At 47.0% G+C, this 24247-nt stretch overlaps 1 protein-coding gene across 2 annotated transcripts in view; it reads left to right on the top strand.

The window, feature by feature from the left end:
* Positions 1–2052: 2052 nt before the first annotated feature.
* Positions 2053–24247, top strand: part of CNDP1 (carnosine dipeptidase 1) — a 50994-nt gene continuing 28799 nt past the window's right edge. For both annotated transcript variants that reach the window (XM_058438263.1, XM_032152054.2), the window contains exon 1: positions 2053–2360. In XM_058438263.1, coding sequence (XP_058294246.1) covers positions 2337–2360 — 24 coding nt within the window. In that variant the 5' untranslated portion in view covers positions 2053–2336. The remainder of the gene's footprint in view (positions 2361–24247) is intronic.

The following is a 24247-nucleotide window of genomic DNA, read 5'->3' as shown; positions in this document are numbered from 1 at the left end:
CTAAAATTTATATAGAATCACAGAAGACCACAAATAGCAAAAGCAACCTTGAAAACGAGAACAAAGCTGGTGGCATCACACTACCTGACTTCAAAGTATATATAAAACTATAGTAACCAAAATAGGGTACTGGCATAAAAACAGACATTTAGACCAATGAAACAGAATGGAAAGTCCAGAAATCAATTCACACACTTACAGCCAATTGATTTTCAACAAAGGTGCCAAGAGCAAATGGGAAAGGACAGTCTCTTCAATAAATAGCAATGGGAAAACTGGATATCCATATGCAGAAGAATGAAATTGGACCTTTATCTCACACCATATACAAAAATCAACTCAAAATGGATCGAAGACTTAAATGTAATATTTGAAACCATAAGACTCTTAGAACACAGAAGAAAAGCTTCATGACATTGCTCCTGGCAATGATTTTTTGGCGATGACACCAAATGCATAGGTAACAAAAGAAAAAATAAACAATTGGGACTTCATTAAACTAAAAATTTTCTGCTCAGCAAAAGAAACAAAATGAGAAGGAAACCCATGGAATGGGAGAAAATATTTGCAAACCACATATCTGATAAGGGGGTTAACCTGCAAAATATATAAGGAACTCACACAACTCAGTAGCAAAAAAAAAAAAAAAAAAGAAAAAACCAGAAACAGAAACAAAAGTAACCCAATTTTGAAAATGGACAAAGGACCTGAATAGACATTTTTCCAAAGAAGATATACATATGGCTAACAAGTATATAAAAAAATACTCAATATCACTAATCAGAGAAATGCCACCAAAATTTATATGTTGACGTCCTAACCCCCAAGACCTCAGAATATGACCTTCTATGGAGATAGGGTCATTGCAGCTCGAATTACTTCTCTTTAGATAAGGTCCCATGGGCATAGGGTGGACCCCTGATTACACACGACTGTGTCCTTATGAGAAGGGAAAATCTGGACACACACACACACACACACACACACACAGAGAGAGAGAGAGAGAACGTCATAAGAAGATGAGGGCAGAGATCGCGTGATGCTTCTACAAGACAAGGGACGCCAAGGACGGCCAGCAGCCACGCGGGTCGAGGACGGGAGCACGCCCTTCCCGCTCAGCCTCAGGAGAAACCTGCCCAGCCCACACCTTCATCTCAGACTTCCAGTCTCCAGAATTGAGACCAATTTCTGTTGCTTAGGCCACCCAGTGTAGAGTACTTTGTTAGAGCAGATGTTGGGGCTCAGAAGCCAGTACCCCAAAATATGGTGCTTTGTGCAAGCTGAACTGAAAAGGAGCTTCAAGGCCTCTCGGCTCCCCCACCCTCACCATCTCTCCCGAAGTTCCTGAAGTGTCCTTATCTCCTTCAAGTCTGACCCACCAAAGAAGAAAGGAGTGACCTCTGGTCCCTTCCCTGAGTTTTCGTTAACTGAACCCGTATCTCAGGAAGGAAGGCTGACACCGAACATACTGGACAGACTCGTCAAGACCATTGTCTGCTCTGGGGCCCAGCAGACCTGACGGAAGACCGTGGCGCGCTCTTCAAGCCCACCGAATCCTCCTCGTGAGCTCTGATCGCCCTCAGCTGAAGTCCTCTTCGCCTCCCATAACCTGTTGCGCCAGGATCCAAGCCGCCACTCCTTGTGGAACCTCAAGGGGGCGTCTCAGCTTCCCAACCCCATTGGGGATTGGTCCTTCATTCCGAAGCCTCCCACGTCACGTCAAATTAGGATCAAATCAATCTGTATGCCTTTTCTGCAATTCAACTGCCTTTTCCAAGTTGATTTTGCAGCGAACCTTCAGAGAGCGGGGAAAACTCTCCCCTCGGCCCCTACACAGCCCTAGGAAGCTAATCCTCGGCCTAACATTCCATCACAAGGACCCACAGCCACAGCGTTTGGGCGCCCGTCGCGTGAGGGGGCTGTCACCTGAGGGGGCTGTGCCGCTGGCTCAGCTCTGCCTGCTGGCCAGGGCCCTACGTCCTCTCAGAGATGACACACACGTGCCCCCAAAGAAGAACCCGGGGAGTCGCAGCCTGGGCCAGGCTGCTGGCTTCCAGTGACGTCACATGACTTTGGGGCCACTGCCTCATCCCGTATCTGTGCATATGAGATGCATTGTCTCTTCCTCTGCAGTGGAGCTGAATGAATGCCTCCCAAGCCGCTTTGTTCTCCGGATGTGAATAACTCCACTATACCAGCCTCGTCTTCTTTCCGGGGGACAACGTGGGTCCACAGAGAGATATTTAATGTCACCCTCTCGGGGCTTTGATGGGACTCCCTCTGCCACATTTTTTGGAGGTTGGGAAGGTTGCTAGAGGCTTCAGAACTCCAGCCTAATGGATCCCAAACTCGGGAGAATGGTGAGTAGGACCTCCACCATCGAGTCCGTGCATTGGGCGCTAGACTTCATTTGTCCCGGGAACACGCGCGTTAAGCCCAGGTGGGCAGGGCAGGCACCCAGCATGGCCCCAGATGCTGCTGCTCATTGTGTTCTTAGGTGCTGTCTTGGCCGAGGAATGTGGTATTTGGAATTATATTTTATCAGTAATGCTTTTGGGTGGTTGTATGTTCTTAACAATAATTAAATGGCATTATTGTCAAGTAGTTCATATTCAAATTGTTCATGAACTCAGGCTTCTTAAATCAATTTTTTTCTGTACTTTTTCTCTTAAAAAAAATGAGTTTGCTTCCTGGAAGAATTTGCCTAAATAATGGTAACAGACAGTGTGCTGTTTGTTCTGGTCCCAGGTTGCCGGCTTAAGGGCTAGCTTGCGAGAGCTAAATCAACGGGCTAAATCACCCCAGGCCTTTCTCGGTGAGGTTTCCATGGCTCAGGTGCAAACCCGAGTGTGGGTGTGGCAGGAAGGCTTCTCTCTAGGAAAACAAGCAGGCAGGTACCTTTGGCTGTGAGGTTTTGTGGGGTTGTGTCCCAGACTACTTAGAAAGATAAAATTCATGGACCCTTTTTATTTCCATTGCAAACACACACATACACACACACAGAAATTTTCAGAATTTTGTGGAAGGTTGATACGTGGAAGACTCAAAAGACCCTCAGAAGACATACTGAAACAAATACATGCAAATGCGAGGCTAGAGACACAGTGAGAAGGCAAGTGGCGACCTGACCGCAGCCGGATTCTAGAAGTGGGCTTTGCCCACCCGCAAGACCGTGAGATTCCCAGACCATGCTGCAAAATCACTGCTCTGAGAGAAAGAACCTCACCCTGTGGTCTGGCTATGCTTTCCATTGCTGACTTTTTTTTTTTTTTAAGAACCCATGACTGGCCAGGGCATTGGGGTGGGGGTTAGAGGACATTTCACTGAATACTGTCTTACTTTAAAAAATGTTAAAAGTGTGTCATGATAGTATCTATTCAGAACATTAAAGTTAAAAGCAATATGAAAGAAATTAATTTCCCTGGCTGGGCATGGTGGCTTATGCCTGCAATCCCAACATTTTAGGAGGCCAAAGCAGGAGGATCACCGGAGCCCAGGAGTTCAAGACTGGCCTGGGCAACATAGTGAGACCCTGACTCTACAAACAATTTTAAAAGTAGCCAGGCAGGGTGGATCATGCTTGTGGTCTCAGCTACTCAGGAGACCATGGTGGGAGGATGGCTTGAACCTGGGAGGTCGAGGCTACGGTGAGCCATGATTGCGCCACTGCACTCCAGCCTGGGAGGCAGAGTAAGACCCCTTCTCAAACAAAAAGAAAGGAAATATTTTGTTTTGGACTCAATATAATACCCTTTGGTATGAAAGAGAGGAAGAGATTGTAATATATATTTTCCCCTTTGCTATTCTTTTACTTTTTTTTAACTTTTATTTTAGGCTTAGCGGTACACGTGCAGGTTTGTTACATAGGTAAATTTGTGTCATGGCGATTTGTTGTACAGATTATTTAATCGCCCAGGTATTAAGCCTAGTACTCATTAGTTATTTTTGCTGATCCTCTCCCTCCTCCCATCCTCCACCCTCCAGTAGGCCCCAGTGTGTGTTGTTCTCCTCTGTGTGTCCATGTGTTCTCATCATTTAGCTCCCACTTACAAATGAGAACATGCCGTATCTGGTTTTCTGTTCCTGCGTTAGTTTGCTAAGGATGATGGCTTCCAGCTCCATCCATATTCCTGCAAAGGACATGATCTCATTCTTTTTTATGGCTGCATAGTATTCCCCATGGTGTAGATGTACCACATTTTCTTTACCCAGTCTGTCATTGATGGACATTTAGGTTGATTCCATGTCTTTGCTATTGTGAATAGTGCTGCAGTTAACATTCACATGCATGTGTCTTTATAGTAGAATGATTTATATTCCTCTGAGTACCTAGTAATGGGATTACTGGGTCCAATGGTAGTTCTGTTTTTAGCTGTTTGAGGAATTGCCAAACTGCTTTCCACAATAATTGAACTAATTTACACTCCTACCAACAACGTATACGTTTGCCCTTTTCTCTGCAACCTCACTTGCATCTGTTATGTTTTGACTTTTTAGTACAGTTGTTTGACTGATGTGAGATGGTATCTCATTGTGGTTTTGATTTGCATTTCTCTAATGATCAGTGATATTGAGCTTTTTTTTCATATGCTTCTTGGCCACATGTATGTCTTCTTTTGAAAAGTGTCTGTTCATGTCCTTTGCCCAATTTTTAATGGGATTGTTTGTTTTTTCTTTTAAATTTGTTGAAGTTCCTCGATACTGGATATTAGACCTTTGTCAGATGCATAGTTTGCAAATATTTTCTCCTATTCTGTAGGTTGTCTGTTTGTTGATAGTTTCTTTTACTGTGCAGAAGCTCTTAAGTTTAATTAGATTCTATTTGTCAATTTTTGCTTTTGTTGCAATTGCTTTTGGTGTCTGTGTCATGAAATCTTTGCCTGTTCCTATGTCCAGGATGGTATTGCCTAGGTTGTCTTCCAGGGTTTTTAGAGTCTAGGGTTTTACGTTTAAGTCCTTAATCCATCTTGAGTTGATTTTTGTATATGATGTAAGGAAGGGGTCCAGTTTCAATCTTCTGCATATGGCTAATGGCTAGCCAGTTATCCGAGCATCATTTATTGAATAGGGAGTCCTTTTCCATTGCTTGTTTTTGTTGCTATTGCTGACTTATTACCATCACCTTTTTCTAATACTGAGAGAGAAAAGAAAGTCATCAATTCTATTCTTGGGATCTTGAGCCCAAGATTGGGCAAACTCTTTCTTTTACTGTGACACAGATCAAATGCCCACCAACAGCCAGGGTGCATCCCTGGCTGTGGCCCAGGGGGTCTGGATGAGGTTTGGGGAGCCAGACCACAAGATGCAGAGGGGGCTCTGTGCTGTGGGCACTCACCCTTTGGAGGGGGCACGTGCAATCAGCATGTGTGATGTGCCTCCCATGTGCTCTAGTGCCCAGACCCAGTCACTCTGGGCAAACGGTGGTACCTGGGATGTGGACTCTGGGACCAGGAAGCTCCTCTGGTGGGAATGAACCAGGTCATACATCACTACACTTTGTCCACACTCCTTGTTTCTTTCCACAAAAAGCAGCATTCTTGTTAAAACCATAGAGTAGAACTTCTAGCTGCTGAAGACAAAAGGCAAAGTACAATTTAGACGAAGGTAAGAAGTTACCCATCCACATAAAATTTACTGCCTTTTTCACTGAATCCCAAACTCAGGTTTTTGTTGTTTTTTTTTTTCTCTCAAAATTTAGTGTGAGCAGTTTTAGGGTAGAGGCCCAGGAATCTGCACTTTGAAGCCATCATTCAGTGGCTTTTAGTATATTCACTGACATGTGCAACCGTCACCACAATCAATTTTAGAACATTTTCCTCACCTCAGAAAGAAACCCATACCCTTTAGCTATGAGCCTCCTATTCGCCCCTCCCTCACCTTATCCTTAAACAACTGCTAACCTGTTTTCTGTCTGTCTCTATAGATTTCCCTCTTCTGGACTTTCATATGAATGATATCATACAATATGTGGCCTCTCTTGCCTGGCTTCTTTCACTTAATGTAATGTTTTCAAGGTCTGTTCATGTCATAGCATATATCAGGACTGCATTCCTTTTCAAGGCCAAATAATACTCCATTGTGTGAATATGCCACATTTTGTATTTATCCATTTGTTTGTTGGTGGACATGTGGGTTGTTTCCACCGTTTGGCTATTATGAATAATGCTGCTATAAACATTTGTGTCCCAGTTTTTGTGTGGACATGTATTTTCATTCCTCCAGGGTGTGTACCTGGGAGTGGAATTGCTGGTCGATACAGTAGCTCCATGGGTCAGTGTCTGAGGAATGGCCAGACTGTTTTCCACACTGGCTGCACCATTTTGCATCCTCACTAGCAGTGTATGAGGGCTCCAATTTCTCCACATCCTCAAAACACTTGTTATCTGACTTTGTGATTCCCGGCATCCTCTGGGTGGGAAGTGGTGTCTGGTTGTGGTTTGATCTGCATTTCCCAATGCCTAATGATACTGAACATTTTTTCATTCACTTCTTGGCCAAAAGATCTACCACTTTAACCATGACCCTCCCCCTCACCCCAGTCAAGGGATTCTGACAGAGAACCTATCGCCTTTGAGAACATTTTCAACTTTGAGTATAAAAAGTCTCCCTAGATTTTTCTTGGCTTTTCCAGGGTGTATCTCTTGCTCCAAGGTTCTGAACCTAAGCCCAGTTCTTATTTAATCTAGGGTTCAGCTGATTTCTAATTAATCAATTCTGCTGTTGATTTGCACAAGATAGGAGCTGGCATTCTCTCTCAAGCAGCCTGTTAAAGCTAAACAGGGAGAGATTATGGCCAGAAAATACATGGACAGTCGTTGCAAACACTGTCTTCCTACAACAATGTTTCTCCCCTCTGTCAAAAAAAAAAAAGCCTTCCCTATCCAGCAGGGATTTGACTAAGGAGATCTACACCTGTTTTTTCCCACCAGCTTTTAGTTCTTTATATTAATAGACTCCCAACTTAACGGCGGAAGGATGCAGGCTTCTCCCAGCGCCTGGATTTCTAAGTAGGCGCGTGCTAATTTTCCGCCATCCACTTCTGCACACTGTCTCACAAAGGGTCTGAGGATGCAGGACTGCCAGGTGGGCTCTTTCCCAGCTCCCGGAGGCTTCCTCATCTCTCATCCCCAGTGCCAGCAAATGCGGAGGGAGCTATCCTGCGCATGAGGCATTCGGATCCTTCCTTGGCCAACACTGCTCATCCGCAGCCAGGGAGTGTCCCCACCTGCCGGATTCCTCCGACCAAACGCCTTGTTAGTGCCGTTGGTGCAGATGGGCCCCCAAGCACCACCACCTGCTCCTGAGCAGCAAGTGATTCCTGGGATCAGTGGCGTGACCGCAAGCGCGGTGGCCATGAGCTCAGGTTGGCCCAGGGCACTGCCTGCTTGCCAAGGCTCAGCCTGCCCCTAACCCTGCTCTGTCGTTTTAATGAAAAGTTTCAAACATGCACAAACATAGACAGATGAGGATAGTGAGTCCCCATGTGCCTATCAGCCAGTTCCAATAATTACCAACACGTGGCCCATCTTGTTTCAGGAGAGCCCCTCCCAGGACCCCCACTCTCAGCATCCAGATAATCCTACAGCACATTCCAGACATTGCATTATTGCATCTGTAGGTTGTTCAGCACATATCTTGAAGGCGAGCACATGTGTGTATATCAACAATACCGTTAACACACTATAAAATAGCAATAATTCCTTTAGATCAACAAATATACAACCTAAAACCTGCGGTCAACTTTATCATATTGTCCCATAAAAATATTTTTATTGGTCTTTCGAATCAGCATCTAAATAGGATCTACACTTTACATTTGTTTGGTATAAATCTTTTTTTTTTTCTTTGAGACGGAGCCTGGCTCTGTTGCCCAGGCTGGAGTGCAATAGCACGATCTCAGCTCACTGTAACCTCCGCCTCCTGGGTTCAAGCGATTCTTCTGCCTCAGCCTCCCTTTTAGCTGGGATTACAGGTGCCCACTGCCGCACCCAACTAATTTTTGTATATTTTAATAGGGGCAGGGGTTTCACCACGTTGGCCAGGCTGGTCTCGAACTCCTGACCTCAGGTGATCCACCCACCTCATCCTCCCAAAGTGTTGGGATTACAGGTATGAGCCACTGCATCTGGCCTCTGCCCTGAATTTCTGATCTGACCTTGAGTGCCTGGAATGGGCACCCTGCCTCAGCCTGGCCACCTGTACATGACATAAGAGGGAATGGCAGCAGCTCTCTTGGGGAATCTCAGTGAGGATTGGAGGGCAAGTCGAGAAAGGAGAGCCATGTTTAGATGCGTGGGGGTGTAACCTACTCATCCTGGCTGCGTGATCCCAGGCAGTCTCTTGACCCCTCTAGTGCTTCAGGTCACTTGTCTGTGAAATGGAGCCACAGTGGCTCTGCCTCACTGGATTTTCAGAGTGATTGGTGACGTCGTGGCCGTGAAGTGCTCGGCTCAGTGCCTGCCCTCCATTCGTGTGAAGACTCAATAAAAATGTAAATGTGACCTTACTGCAAATGGACGCGACTTCTCTTAATCAACAAATCACATGATGTATGGAATCCCTAATTCACTCCAGCACTAGAATCTGAGGAACGCTGCAAACATCAAATTTCAGATCTGGCTTCTAATGAAGTGATGCCGATTTTCTTGTATCTTGGGTGGTTTAGCACAGACTGCTATAGACAGTTCAATGCTAGTTCCAGACACCCACTAGCAGCCTTCTGGGAGAGCCCTGTGAGTTGTTGGGCGCTGGAACACACTTTTCTGTGGTTCACAACGGAAACTTGTAGGTTCTGAAAGTGGAGGGGGGAATGGGGCTGCAGTCGGGGGCCATCACCCGCGGGAGGCTCACAGTGAGTGCAGCCCCAGTCATGGGCTCTGCCGACGCACCTGGGGAAGGAGACGGGAGGCGTGCAGAGGCACCATTTAGCTGCCACAGGAGCTGCCAGGAAAGGCGCAGCGATCGGATCCTCCCCTGAGTGTGCACTGTTTAGGGCGGCTGTCCTAGCTTCTCAGCAGGTTGTCATCTGCGGCTCACCGGAGAGAGATGCTGTCCTGGTGACTGCCACTCTGCTGGCTCGGGACCCTGGCAGGTTCAGGAGCTGATGGCATCTGGAGGGTGGGTGGCATTTGTTGGCTGGAGCTGAGAGCCAGCTCCTGGAGGAGTCACAGAAGGAGAAGGGGTGGGTGGGTCCAGCCACCATCCTACTGGTCCCAGCGCATAGCTCCTGCCCAGGAGGAAATATGCACACGCGGTTGGTTTATGGGAGGGAGCCTGGGTGGGCCGTTGCACGGTTGGTCTCACCGTCACAGGGCAGGCAGCAGCAAGGCTGGAGCAGGGGACCTGAGCCCTGAGGTCCTCCCCAGCCCCATCGTCCCAGCCCTAATGAGGAGGTAGGAGCTTTCTGTCCCCAGAGCACCTCACCGCAGGCCCCACAATGCCCCAGTGTTCCAAGTCTCAATTGCTCTTTCAAGCGGTTACAATCCCCCACTTCTTCAGAAGCACTGTGGTTGGGACAAAGGTACCTTTCATGGTACACGTGGCTCAGCTTCCGGCGCCACAGCACGTAAAGTCGGGGTACTGTCCCCTGCCGACCCCAGAAGGAATGGGGCGCATTGTGAAAGAGAGAGAAACAGTGTAAGACAAGGCACGCACAGATAGAACTCCCCAAAGGCCACAGATGAGGGGGGGTCCCCTGCGCCTTCTAGGACCAGCTCCGGTGCCCTGGGATCCCAGAGTGCGTGGTGCTCAGGGAGAAACGCGTTTGCATGTTTCAGCTTCACAGTTGGCCTGGGGCAGTCTTGTTACCCAACTCTGCACCTTGTACTGCAGGCCAGAGGTGTGGGCAGGAGCACTGCCCTGGGGCCGTCCCAGAGGCCTTGTCCCTGCTGACAGGGTGAAGTTTGCTTGTTGGACTCCTGGTGTCAAGGCTTAAGTTATTAGTTATTCTTAGCCAGTTCCTGGAGAATGAGGTTATCCAGGATACAAACATTTATGCCTTTTAAGGTGTACTGAACAGAGCTTGTGAACTTTAAGTGGACCCTTTTTATCGTCACCCGAATCTTGCTCTCCTCCAGTTTGGGAAGGTTTGCACCAGGTAGTGTTCCCAGCACTGGGCCAGGCTGTAGGGACATTGCCTCCCAGGAAGGGAAATCATTGTAGGGCGGTCCCAATCAAGACACAGTATGAGTTCACCCTTAAAACTCCCCATCCACTTCAAGCAAAGCAATTGCATATACTTCAGGATTTTTTTTTTTTTTTTTGAGACAAGGTCTCATTCTGTGATCCTCCCACCTCAAGCCTCCTGAGTTGCTGGGACAATAGGTATGTACCACCTTGCCTGGCTAAGTTTTAAAATCTAATTTAATTTATGTAGAGACAGAGTTTCTGTGTTGCCCAGGCTGGTCTTGAACTCCTGGGCTCAAGTGGTCCTCCTACCTTGGCTTCCCAAAATGCTGGGATTACAGGTGTGTGCTACTGGAACACTGTTTGAGAACTGTAAGCCACCAATTTAAGACCTGGACCTGGAATGGGCATCTTAAAGCACCAGGTGGAGGCAACCATTGCATTTTGGGCAGAACTCATAACAGAGAAGGAGAATAAAATGACTGTCATTCAAGTTGAGGCTGCAAGTCAAAGTTCTGAAGTGTGTAAGAAAGACATGCCTTAAGAAAAACAGCTTTTGCAATGTGTTAGGAAATGGTTTACCAAGACTGACATACAAAGAGTAGAACATGTTTAAAATGGATGCAAATGAAGTATGTTTAAATTCAACAGACAAATGAAAGACTAATACCCACATTAAAGAATGAGAAAATACAAAATGTAAGCAGGCACCTATGAATCATGAGCAGACAGGGGCCGGGCGTGGTGGCTCATGCCTATAATCGCATCACTTTGGGAGGGTGAGGCAGGCAGATCACTTGAACCCAGGAGTTCGAGACCAGCCTGGGCAATATGGTGAGACCCCCCCCACCATTTCTACAAAAAATACAGAAATTAGCTGGATGTGGTGGCACGCACCTGTAGTCACAGCTACTTAAGAGGCTGAGGTGGGACAATCACTTGAACCCAGGAGGTTGAGGCTGCAGTGAACCGTGATCACACCACTGTACTCCAGCCTGGGTAACAGAGTGAGATCCTGTCTCAAAACATAAAATAAAATAAAATAAAATAAAATAAAATAAACAGATGGGTATGAAAATCAACCCATTAGACATCCTGAAAATGTAACTAGTCAGAAATAACTGAACAGTATAAATTCTAGATGGGGCACAGTCAAAGTGAGAATTAATGAACTGAAAAATATTACAGAGAATATGCCCAGGAATCAGAGCAGAGAGATAACAAAAAAAAAAAAAAAAAGAGAAAAACAAGGGATCTGGAGGATATATGATAGATCAAAAGACTCCAATGTAGTAGGACTTCTAGAAGAAAACAGAGGAAATGAGGCCAGGCACTGTGGCTCACACCTGTAATACTAGCATTTTGGGAGGCCAAAGAATGAGGATCACTTGAGCTCAGGAGTTCCAGACCAGCCTGGGCAACATAGTGGGACCCCATCTCTAAAAAAAAATTTTAAAAATCAGTCCAGGTATGGTGGCTTGTACCTTTAGTCCCAGCTTCTCAGGAGGCTGAGGCAGGAGGGTGGCTTGATCACACCACTGCACTCTAGCCTAGGCAACATACCAAGACCCTGTCTCTACAAAAAGCTTAAAAAATAAGCCGGCTTGGTGGTGCACACCTGTAGTCCCAGCCACTCAGGAGGCACAGACAGAAGAATCACTTGACACTAAGAGTTTGAGTTTGCAGTGAGCAGTGATTATACCACTACACTCCAGCCTGGGCAATAGAGGGAGACTCTGTCTCAAAAAATAAATACGTAAAAATAAATGTGGATTGGCATCTTATTCTATGACAGACAGCACATAGGCACTTGGGGCTATTGAAAGAAGAGAAACAAAGTCCTGGCCCTCATGGAGCTTATGCCATGAGAGCCAGACAGATAATTATTAAGTAGACAAATAATAGAATGTTATATAGTGATAAGGCCAGGCACAGTGACTCACGCCTGTAATCTCAGCACTTCGGGAGGCCAAAGCAGGTGGATCACCTGAGGTCAGGAGTTCGAGACCAGCCTGGCCAACATGGTGAAACCCTGGCTCTATTAAAAATACAAAAAGTTAGCTGGGCATGGTGGCAGATGCCTGTAATCCCAGCTACTTGGGAGGCTGAGGCAAGAAAGTCACTTGAACCCAGGGGGAGATCGTGTCACTGCACTCCAGCCTGGGCAACAGAGCGAGGTTCTGTCTCAAAAAAAAAAAAAAAAAAAAAGGATATTATATAGTGGTAAGAGTGGTAAGAAAATAATAACCAGGGTGTACTGGGTTAAATAACTTTCCTCCAAAAATGCCTGTCCACCTGGAACCTCAGAACACAGCCTTATTTGGAAACAGAGTTTTTACAGATGTAATTAGTTAAAAAGAGGTCATTCTGGAGTAGAGTGGGCCCTAAATCCAAAACCCAGTGTCCTCCTAAGATGAGAGTACACAGAGAGACACAGAAAGAGGCTGGCCGTGCACACACGGAGGCAGAGACTGGAAGGACACAGCCACAGCAAGGAATGCCAGGGACTGCCGCCAACACCAGAAGCTGGAGGGGCAGGAAAGACCCTCCCCTAAAGCCTGCAGAGGGAGCCTGGCCCTGCCAACACGTGATTTAGGTTTCTGGCCTCTAGAACTATGGGAGAATAAAGTCCTGGTGTTTGGCCCCCGGTTTGGGACGCTTTGTTTCAGCAGCCTGAGGAAGCTAGTGGAGACAGATGGGAAAGCCCCGCCTTCTCCTCGAATCTGCCTTGTTCTCGACTTTACATTTGTTGAACTTTTGTTGGAAGCCAAAAGGTGGCCTGAGATGCCATCGCCAGAGGTGGCCAAGCCCTGGAGTCCACCCCCGCCTTTAACCGGGGACCTTGGTTCACAGGCATCAAGGATGCCTAAAGCCTGGCACTTTGAAGTCAAAGTAATTTTGCTGTGAGCTGAATGTGTAAGATAACACTTTAAAGGCTGTGTACGTACTTACAGGTTTCTAGAAAAGAAACGTGTTATTTGGTGCTGTCTGCATTTTGGTGTCTCCACCCTGGCCCACAGACCCACGAAAACCCTGCCAGGCTCCCTCTCCTGACTCCGTGGGAAATCTCTCCTCTCTTCCTCGCCACCCCTCCTCTGTCCCCAGTCCGTGTGTCTCTCAACTCCCCACTCACTCCCTCCGACCCTCCTCCTCCTCTCTGCTGTTCTGCGGCCGGAACATCTTAATTTCACATGCTGCCCCCTGAGATAGTACAGTCTCCCCTGCAGGTATTCTGTAAATATCCTATCGACACTTTTACACAAAAATCACTCAAATGAGATTTAAAGGAAGAAGAGCCAGTGGCTCTGGTGTGGCCACAGCTATGAGATCTCCAAAGGGGAATGTTCGCCTTGGGTTTTGGCTCCAGCGTCAGGCACAGCCTCATGGATCCCTTAGGATTTACACCTTTCACCCCTCAAAACCAAGAGCCATGCCCTGTTCCCCCGTTGGAAACACGCTCTTGCCTCTGAGGAACTCACAGCCCAGCCTTATCTGATGACGCCACTGTCCCTGGCAGAGTATACTTCAATGTATCGATTTAACTGTCATGAGATTCTGGCCTGTTGGAGAAATAACTGAAATCACCGGTTATTTCATTCACTCTTTTTTGTCATTGTTGTTTGACTGGCACTGTCATTGTGCTACAAGCCGCTGTTATGTTTCTAGATGACGGAAGGTTCCGGAAGCAGTGCAAAGTGGTGCTGTGCTGTCTCTCTGGCTGATGTCTGGCGAGGCTCAGATCCCCGTCCAGATGGTGGGGAGTAAAAGTGTCTGAAGGAGCATTGTTCCCGTTAGCGTCACACCAGCCTCACACCCTGACAGTGCGAGCTTTCTCTTCCCCACTGCCTACCCACGAGGACCCCAGACACAGGTGGGAGCACTGAGGGCCCACCCGGGCGGCTTGGTTGCTGGACTAGCCATCTTCTGCCCAGGAGAGAAGACGCTGGTACAGTGCCTTGGGCTATGACGTGCCAGATGTGGTATTGTCTCATGCTACCCCCCTTAAGGCGCTTGGTAGTTGCCACATGCTGTATTCTCTCGTGCCACCCCCCTGAGGGCGCAGAGTGGGTCCCACTGTCCCTGCTTCAGAGCCTGTGTCCGGAGCCAGCCAGTTCCTAAGTGCTAGTGCCTGAGCTCTAGGCCAGCTCTCCCTGCAAACCACGAAAACACCCACCCCGTGACTGGTACTCAATTCCTCAATTCCTCCTCCATCTCCTGGCTTCGGTGGTCTCTGACTTCTTGCAGCTCTGCTCAGCGTTCAAGGAGCAGCTCTGTTAGGATCCTAGCAAACTGGGTAAACATTGTTAGTATTTCCAGCCATTTCACGTGGTGTGTGGCCTGACATTCTGGGAATGAGTCTAAGCTGAACTTGGCCTCAGCCAATGTTCTTCTCCAGGGTCATACTTACAGGGTAGGCCAGACTAGAGGATGATGGAGGAACTCACAGTTCTTGGGACTTTCTGGGGGATTTTGCTCCCTGGAGTTTCTCCAGGACGCTGGCTGAAGGAAACCATGCCCTCGCTGACTCCTCCATGGGGACTTGCTGCCAGAGTGAGTTAATCAATCTGCAGGAGCCATGTTGGCTCAGCTCCATGCCTACAGGAAATCAACAGAAGCCAGAAAAGCCCATTTTTGTTGTTTTTTAAAAATCCTGTGATGGTGAGATAAGCTAGGCTAATAAAACATTCTTTTCTGTGTTATAATAAATTCATCAGAGCAGACCCAGGACAGAGCAACCTCTATAAAACAATCCCACAAGGACTCTAGACTAGGAGGGCAATAGAATTCTTGGCATCCAGGATGACTGACGGGCACTGAGGTTTCTTCCCCTGAACAAGGGTCTGGTTGATTGGCCATTGTGTGGACACCAAGGACCCACCGTTGGCCTGAGGCTTTGTAGGGGGTGGAGGCAAGAGTGCTTTCTTTCATTTTCTATTCTTTCTTCTGTTCGACACCCAAAATAAACAAAAACAACCAGCGCAGAAGTGGGGTTTTCCCACAGCACCCCTGCTCCGTCCTCCTTTAGGGATGCCCGCTTCTTTCCTGGCAGGAGACAGAAGTGTCCTTCGTTAAAGTATCCCGGGCCACTGCCAAGGCCTCCATCAGCTAAGCCCACAGGGCATGCAACTCTCCAGTTGTTAGCGAGAGCTAGGAGAGAGGTGGAGGTGAAGCCAGTGCCAGTGTCCGCTGGGAGCTTGGGCAGCTGTGGGAGGAGAAAGAGAAGAATGAGATGTCAAGACACTAAGAAGACTCAGGAAGTGACCCGGGACCTCTCACTTCGGGGGAAGGACAGGTCGTGATGGTAACACAGCAGAGGATGTAAACCTCCCACTAAGAGTTACAGTATTTAGAGAAAAGTCTCAGCACAGGGGCACTTGGAACTTTTGTTCCAAATCTAAAAATCTAAGAATAGCCACCTGGAATAAACACAAGGCTGTGCAGCAAGTGGGGTTCCCCTCAGGGTCCCATAGCCAGTGGGAGCTTACCACCCTCAGCTGGGCAACTGCCGACCCCTGCCGAAAAGACTCTCTCAGTCCAGGACTCACCCTGCGCATCCCTGGCCCCAGCCCGCACAGTGCAACTTCCTGTTCTCCAGCTCCTCTTTCTTCTTTTTGCAAGGTCAAAAGCCAGGAATAACCTTTCTACGTCCCTAGATTTTCACTGGGTGATGAGAGTTTGCATCTGTGTCCCTGTCAAATCTCATGTTGAGACGTGATCCCCAGTGTTGGAGTTGGGGCTTGGTGGGAGGTGTTTGGGTCATGGGAGTAGGTCCCTCCTGGCTTGGTGCTGTCCTCACAATAGTGAGTGAATTCTTGCAAGATCTGGTTGTTTAAAAGTGTGTGGTGCTTCCTGCTCTTGCTCACGTTCTTGCCATATGAGGAGCCTGCTCTCTCTTCACCTTACACCATGGGTAAAAGCTCCTTGAAGCCTCCCCAGAAGCTGAGCAAATGCCGGCACCATGCTTATACAGCCTTCAGAACCATGAGCCAATTACACCTCTTTTCTTTATAAACTACTCAGCCTTAGGTATTTCTTTACAGCACTGCAAGAACAGCCTAACACAGAAAAGTGGTACTGAGGAGTGGGGCATTGTTATAAAGATACCTGAAAATGTGGAGGCAACTTTGGAACTGGGTAATGGACAGAGGTTGGAAGAGTTTGGAGAGCTCAGAAGAAAACAGGAAGATGAGGGAAAGTTTGCAACTTCTTAGAGACTGGTTAATGGTTGTGACCAAACTGCTGATAGTGATGTGTGCAGTGAAGTCCAGGCTGATGTGGTCTCAGATGGAAAGGAAAAACTGATTGGGAACTGGAGCAAAGCTCACCCATGTTATGCCTTAGCAAAGAGCTTGGCTGCATTGTGTTCATGCCCTAAGGATCTGTGGAATTTGAACTTAAGAGTGATGACTTAGGGTATCTGGCAGAAGAAATTTCTAAGTAGCAAAGAGTTCAAGATGCGACCTGGCTGCTTCTACCAACTTATGTTCAGATGTGGAAGTAAAGAAGCCCGGTGGCTCACGCTTGTAATCCCAGCACTTTGGGAGGCCGAGGCAGGCGGATCACGAGGTCAGGAGATTGAGACCACGGTGAAACCCCGTCTCTACTAAAAAAACAAAAAATTAGCCGGGCGTGGTGGCGGGTGCCTGTAGTCCCAGCTATTCAGAGAGGCTGAGGCAGGAGAATGGTGTGAACCCGGGAGGCGAAGCTTGCAGTGAGCTGAGATTGCACCACTGCACTCCAGCCTGGGCGACAGAGCGAGACTCCGTCTCAAAAAAAAAAAAAAAAAAAAAAAAAAAAAAGAAATGACTTAAAGTTGGAATTTATATTTAACCCTTTTCCTGGCGGCCCCAAGAATACTCACCAGTGGCACTTGTGGCTGCAACATGTACCCCGAGATAACTTTGCCATGAACTATCTTGCTTTTATTATTATTTTCACATCACTCTAGTATATTGACTTTGGAAACAACAGACATCATTCTATTTACGGCATTCTGGTTTTAGTTAGTGGTATTTCCATTTACAAAATGTAGTAATTTTCAACTGCTGAAAATGTCAAATCCTAGAAAATGTAGCATTCCTACATGTGATGTTAACATTGTTTTTGAACAATTGTGGGTCAAAGATTTATTTGATGAATCTGAAATAGATGATTCTGATGTGAGTTCTGTTAAGAAAGAACTCCCTGGACAGTTTTTATATTTTATTTTCACACTGAAAATTAGATTTGCTTCAGCCTCAAAGAGTGAGTTTATATAAAATTAAATGAGCACTGGCAGTGAGCTGCACTTTTTTTTTGTCTAAATGGGAAGATTAAAAGGAAAGCAGAGCATAAAGTTTGGGAAATTTTCGGCCTGGCTATGTGGCAGAGAAAGAAAAATCATTACCAGGAGAGGAATTTGAATAGGTTGCAGAGCAACCACTTGCTAGAGAGACTTGCATGACTAAAAGGTAGCCAAGTGTTAAAAGCCAAAAAAAATGAGAACAAGGTCTCGATGGCATTTCAGAGACCTTCAAGGCAGAACAAGGTCTCGATGGCATTTCAGAGACCTTCAAGGCAGCCCCTCTCACCATAGGCCCAGAGGCCTGGGAGGACTAAATGGTCCCATGGGCCAGACCTGAGACAGCACTGCTCTGTACAGCCTCAGAAGGCTGCTCACCACATCCCCACTGCTCTAGCTCCAGCTGTGGCTCAAAGGGCCCCAGATACAGCTCAGGCCACTGCTTCAGCACATGCAAGCTGTAAGCCTTGGCAGCTTCCACTGGTGGTAAGCCTACAGGCACACAGAGTGCAAGAGTGAGGGAGGCTTGCCAGCCTCTACCTAGATTTCAGAGAATGTATGAGAAAGCCTCAGTGCCTAGAAAGAACCTAGGGGTGGAGGGGTGGAGCCCTCACAGAGAGCCTCTACTAGGACAGGTCAAAAGGAAAATATGGGGTTGGAGTCCCCACATAGAGTCCCCACTGGGGCACTACCTAATGAAGCTGTGAGAAGGGGGCCATCATTCTCCAGACCCCAGAATGATAGATCCACTGGCAGCTTGCATCCTAACCTTGGAAAAGCCATAGCGGTGGAGCTTCCCAAGGCCTTGGGAGTCCACCCCTTGCAGCAATGTACCCTGGATGTGGGACATGGAGTCAAAGGAGATTATTTTGGAGCTTTAAGATTTAATGACACCTCTGCTGGGTTTTAGACTTGCATGGGGACTGGAGCCCCTTTCTTTTGACTGATTTCTCCCTTTTGGAGTGGGAGCATTTACCCAATGCCTCTACCGTGATTGTATCTTGGAAGTAAATAACTTGTTTTGATTTTACAGGCTTATAGGTGAGAGGAACTCATCTCCAGATGAGATTTTGGACTTGGGAGTTTGGAGTTAATGCTGGAATGAGTGAAGACTGGGGGACTATTGGAAAGGCATTGTTGTATTTTTTTTTTTTTTTTTTTTTGAGACAGTCTTGCTCTGTCGCCCAGGCTGGAGTGCAGTGGTGCGATCTCGGCTCACTGCAAGCTCCGCCTCCCGGGTTCATGCTATTCTCCTGCCTCAGCCTCTCAAGTAGCTGGGACTACAGGCACCCGCCACCACACCCGACTAGTTTTTTTTTTTTGTATTTTTAGTAGAGACGGGGTTTCACCATGTTGGCCAGGATGATCTCGATCTCCTGACCTCATGATCCTCCTGCTTCGGCCTCCCAAAGTGCTGGGATTACAGACGTGAGCCACTATGCCCGGCCCATTATTTTATTTTGCAATGTGAGGAAGACATGAGATTTGAGGGGCCAACGGCAGAATGATAGAGTTTGGATACGTGTCCCCGCCCAACTCTCATGTCGAAATGTAATCCTCAATGTTGGAGGCGGAGTCTGATGGGAGGTATTTGGGTGCTGTCCTTGCAATAGTGAGTTTATGCAAGACTGGTTGTTTAAAGTGTGTGGCACCTCCCCGATCCCTCTTGCGCCTGCTCTGGCCACATGACCTGCCTGTTCCTGCTTCACCTTCTGCCATGACTAAAAGTTCCTTGAGACCTCCTCACAAGGTGAGCTGATGCTGGCACCATGCTTCCTGTACAGCCTGCAGAACTGTGAGCCAATTAACCCTATTTTTTTTTAAATAAATTACCCTGCCACAGGCATTTCTTTATAGCAATACAAGAACAGCCTAATACAGGTAACTAGTTCAAGGTCAAGCACAACTGTAACACACACACACACACACACACACACACACACACACACACACGCAAAAACAAAAACAGAGGCATGGAGGAACAGGAGAAAAATGGATGGAGTCTCAGATCCCACTCAGATGGTGAAGGGGGGATTCATGTCCAAAGTCAACGTCTGTGAACCTGGACAGCAAATGGACTACAGCAGGCTGCCCTGCTCTGTGGGTAAAAGGGAGGGAGAGGAGGAAATTCATTAAGGGAGGGAGGCTGAAGTCATGCACTTCCCCTTGTCAGACCCCTTCTGTCAGGGCCACTCTGTCAGGTCAGGGCATCAGGTCAGTCTTTTATTCAAGACCAGGGCTAAGCTGCTCTCCCCCAGCAAGAGGAGGAGGAGGCTCCTGCTGAACCTGAACTATTCTGTCCTTACAACAATGACTGTTTTCATAATTTTTTCCTGCAGCTTATTTCCTTCTTCCAACTGTCCTTTTTTATTTTTCACTGTAGAGGAACACCAAGTAATTTTTCTAATGGAACTTGTCTGAAGGAAAAATAAAAGCTCAAATGTTAATGTAGATGGGTTGATTGGATTGATTGAAAAAAAAAAAAAAAAAAACAGTAGCCACTGTTGTCTCCAAGAGCCTTTATTGAAGCCTTCCTCACACCTGAGCTCCCTCTCTGGCTACTGGAGGGCCAGAGGAGTCTCTCCCACTGGCTTCATCTGCAGCCCCGGGCTCCTGGCTAAGTCCCACAGAGCTGGGCTGGATCCGGCTTCAGCCTTCTGAGTGCAGGGCAGCCAGGGAGATCATGAGCGGGTCATCAGCACCACCTACTGGACGCAGTTCTTACCTTGACCTTGCTGTTAACCACTGCATAGCTTCCTCTATCTACAGTTCTCATATTCAATAATGTATTTGTATTGTCAAATGAGTGGTTATAGCTATGATTATTTTTATAATGACTGTATTGTGATACAATTCTTATACCTTACAATTGGCAAATTTAAAGTGTGCAATTTTAATGGTTTTTAGTATATTCAGAATTGCACAACCATTGCCACAATCAGTTTTATAACATTTTCGTCACCCCAAATTCATTAGCACTCCCTTCCTATTTTCCCACTGGGTAACCACCAATCTACTTTCTGTCTCTATGAAGTTACCTACTCTAGACTGTTACGTAAATGGAATCACAATACATGGCCGTTGTGTCTGGCTTATTTCACTTAGCACGATGTGTTCAAAGTTTGTCTACATTGTAGCATGTACCAGTACTTCATTCTTTTTTATGTAAGATGAAAATCATTTTGTATAGCCAAACAATATTTCAGTGAAATATACCACATTTTATTTATCCATTCATTCATTGATGAACATTTGTCTTGTTTCTGCCTTTTGGTACTATGAATATTGCCGCTATAAACATCCATGTACCAGTTTTTGTGTGGACATATGTTTTCACTTGTCTTGGATATGTACTCAGGAGTAGAATCGCTGGGTCATATGGTGACTCTATGTTTAACTGATCAAGGAACTTTCAGACTGTTTTCCACAGTGGCTGTAGGCTTTTGCGTTCCCATCGGCAGTACATGAAAGTTCCAATTTCTCTACATCTTTGCCAAAACTCATTAGTGTCTGGCTTTTTAATTCTAGCCATCCCAGCGGGTAGGAAGTGGTGTCTCATGTAGTTTGATTTGTGTTTTCCTGATGGCTAATCATGCTGAGCCTAAACTTTCCATGTGTTTATTGGCCATTTGTATATTTTCTTTGAGGAAATGTTTATTCAAGTCCTTTGCAGATTTTTAATTGGGCTGTCTTTTATTATTGAACTGTAATTGTTATTTATATTCTCAACATAAGTCCTTTATCAGATATATGATTTGCAATCCCTCCCCCCACATTCTATGTGTTGTCCTTTCATTTTCTTGATGGTGTTCTTTGGTGCACAAATGTTTTTATTTTTGATGAAGTCCAATTTATCGATCTTGTCTTTTGGTGTCATATCTAAGAAACCATCACCTCATCCAAAGGTAGGAAGATTTACAGCTATTTTTTTTTTTTTTTAAGAGTTGTATGGTTTTAGTACTTTCATTTATGTCTTTGATCATTTTGGGTCAGTTCTTATATATGGTGTGAGGAAGGGGGTGAAACTTTATCATTTGCATGTGGATATCCAATTCTCCCAGCACTATTTATTGAAAAGACTATTTTTCCCCCATTGAATGATCTCTGCACCCTTGATGAAAATCGGTTGATCATAAATGTGAGGATTTATTTCTGGATTTTCAGTTCTATCCGATTGATATGTATGTGTGTCCTTAAGCCAGTTCACTCTCCAGAATATTTATAACTATTCTTAAACTTTACAATTTCCTCTTGATTATTCTCTAGCAAAATTCAGACTCTCTTATTAGAACGTTTTGATACATTCTCCTACTTCAAAATGAGGAAACTTCCAGAGGTTAAAACTTCTGCCCTGAATGCCTGCTCTTCTCCAAGCTTACCCTTCCTTCCCATCAGTGTTCAGCACCAGTTTCCTCCAAGATGCTGCTGTTGACCATCCCCACCCCATGATGGGACATGGTCTGCGTTTCACGGCACATCTGACTGCTTTCCTGACAGCTGGTGAGCTCTCTGTCCTCTCAGGGCCACACATTTTTCTTTTTTTGACTTTTTTTTTTTTGAGACGGAGTCTCGCTCTGTCACCCAGGCTGGAGTGCAGTGGCGCAATCTCGGCTCACTGCAACCTCCGCCTCCCAGGTTCACGCCATTCTCCTGGCTCAGCCTCTCCAAGTAGCTGGGACTACAGGCGCCCGCCACCACGCCCGGCTAATTTTTTGTATTTTTAGTAGAGACGGGGTTTCACCATGGTCTCGATCTCCTGACCTCGTGATCCGCCCGCCTCAGCCTGCCAAAGTGCTGGGATTACAAGCGTGAGCCACCGCACCCAGCCTCACATTTTTCTATAGCTCTTTGGTTGGGTCCTTGGCCACTGTGAGGCTCCCAGTCCCTGATGACAGTTGAGGAAATTCAGGCTCAGACAGGTACCCGAAGGAGCACAGCTGGGATCTGGCAGGTCTGAACTTGGTGCTGGCCCTCCTGACTGTTAGGCCTGTGGTCTCCCCGTGATGCCACCCCGACTGCACTGCTTTATCCACATACCCTCACCCAGCATTCTCTCACTCTGCCACCTTGTTTTGTGAACACAGGTTCTCTGTGGTCACTGAGATTTTATGCCAGCTGAATCCTAGCTGAAAAGTTCTTGAAGCCTGAACATCCCTGTAGCATTTCAGTGTGATCTGACAGAAGGTAGAACAGCCTGGGAGTGGCTCTCCTTTTGGGCATGAGATGGATTGACCCCACGTGCCGAGTGACATGCTGGTTAGGGAGATGCACTCTTTCTTGCCGTCTGGGACATTTTCAGTAGGACCACATTTTTTGTTGGAAGTGAATTCCTAGAAGAGACAGAACACAGCTCCCTGTGCACAAATTCATTTCAGATGCACTGTGCAATGCGTTGGGGGGCTCGTCAGTTTGGATGCTCCCCAGCTCACCTTCACTCTACGGGGGCTTGAGGCCAAGGGATGGGCAGGGGCATGGAGGAAAATTCAGCAATGCATTTGGGAACAGATGGGAAGTGATGGAGGGGCCCTGCATGGTACCCCAACAAGGGAGGAGGTCTGGTGGGAGAAGCAGGTGAGCTCCACCATGTAAGACCTGGGAGCCATGGGGATATTTGCTTTACCCCAAGGGCAATGGGACCTCTTGGAAGAGTTAAAACAGGGAGTCTTGCGATCTGCCCCACCTTTAAAAAGATCATCCAGGCTGCTTCGTGGAGAGTGGATTAGAGGAAGCCATGAAAATGACAGAATGAAAAGTAAAATATTCGACTAACTGCTTTTCAAACAGCCTTGCAGATGCTCCATTGTAAAATAAGCAACATCGGCGGGGCCACATCCATGATGAGTGTCCTCTCAAGGACGCTCTTGAGCACATCTGTCTCTCAAGGTCTCGGGGATGGCATTGAGACTTCACCAGCCTAGTTCCCCTTGTTCTCCCCGCAACCCCTGCTCACCTCCACCTATGGAAAGATGGGCATTTAAAGAATCATAGATTAAACAACTCATAATTTTATAATGTGAAACATCTCAAACATTTAAAACAATAAAAGATGGGATTCCAGAGACAAAAATAAGAGACAGGCTGGGTTAAACTCTCCCCTCCTTCCTCCTGCTGCAGGAGAGTAGGTTTGGCTTCTATAGTGGAGCCCAGCTGGTCTCCTGGGGATAGCTAGTGGCTTTCCTAGCCAAGAACCTGATGTAGGGGGTCTGACAGAGGGCTGCAACCCACTTGGCCCTTCCTACCCCTCGCTCCCTCCCTCCTCTTCTCCAGCCCGCCTCTGATGGCTTGGGCTGCACTGGGGGAGACGTTGCTGACGGCCCCTCCGGATGTGTAGGTGACCCCTGGGTCTGATGCCGGCAGCTCCCACTCCAGACAGGGCTCTGGGGGGCCTCTGTGAAGGGGTGACCTTGCCCACTTTGCCACAGGACCTTCCTGTCGGGGGTCAAGGAGGAATGCTGGCTCTCAGGCTCCCAAGGACACCCAGGTGGAGTCATCCCAGATGTGGACGGGCTGGGGAGACTGAGAAGGGGTCAGGGAGGGGAAAGGAGGGAGGAGATAGGGTTGTGGATGGGTCTCTCAGAGATGGGGTTTCACCATGTTGGCCAGGCTGGTCTTCAACTCCTGACCTCAAGTGATCCGCCCACCTCGACCTCCCAAAGCACTGGGATTACAGGGATGAACCACCACCTCAGACCTTTTTCTTCCTTTCTTGTTAAAGTACTGTGATTTCAGGAGCCAGTGGAAAGAAACCCTTCAACACTGGATATTAGGCATTGCTCAGAAATTTTTTTTTTTTTCTTTTGAGACAGAGTCTCGCTCTGTAGCCCAGGCTGGAGTGCAGTG

Source organism: Hylobates moloch, unplaced genomic scaffold (genome assembly GCF_009828535.3).
Source record: "Hylobates moloch isolate HMO894 unplaced genomic scaffold, HMol_V3 SCAFFOLD_5, whole genome shotgun sequence".
NCBI classification, from domain to species: domain Eukaryota; kingdom Metazoa; phylum Chordata; class Mammalia; order Primates; family Hylobatidae; genus Hylobates; species Hylobates moloch.
The sequence above is the reverse complement of the archived record's forward strand: the minus strand, read 5'-3'. Positions and strand labels throughout refer to the sequence as shown.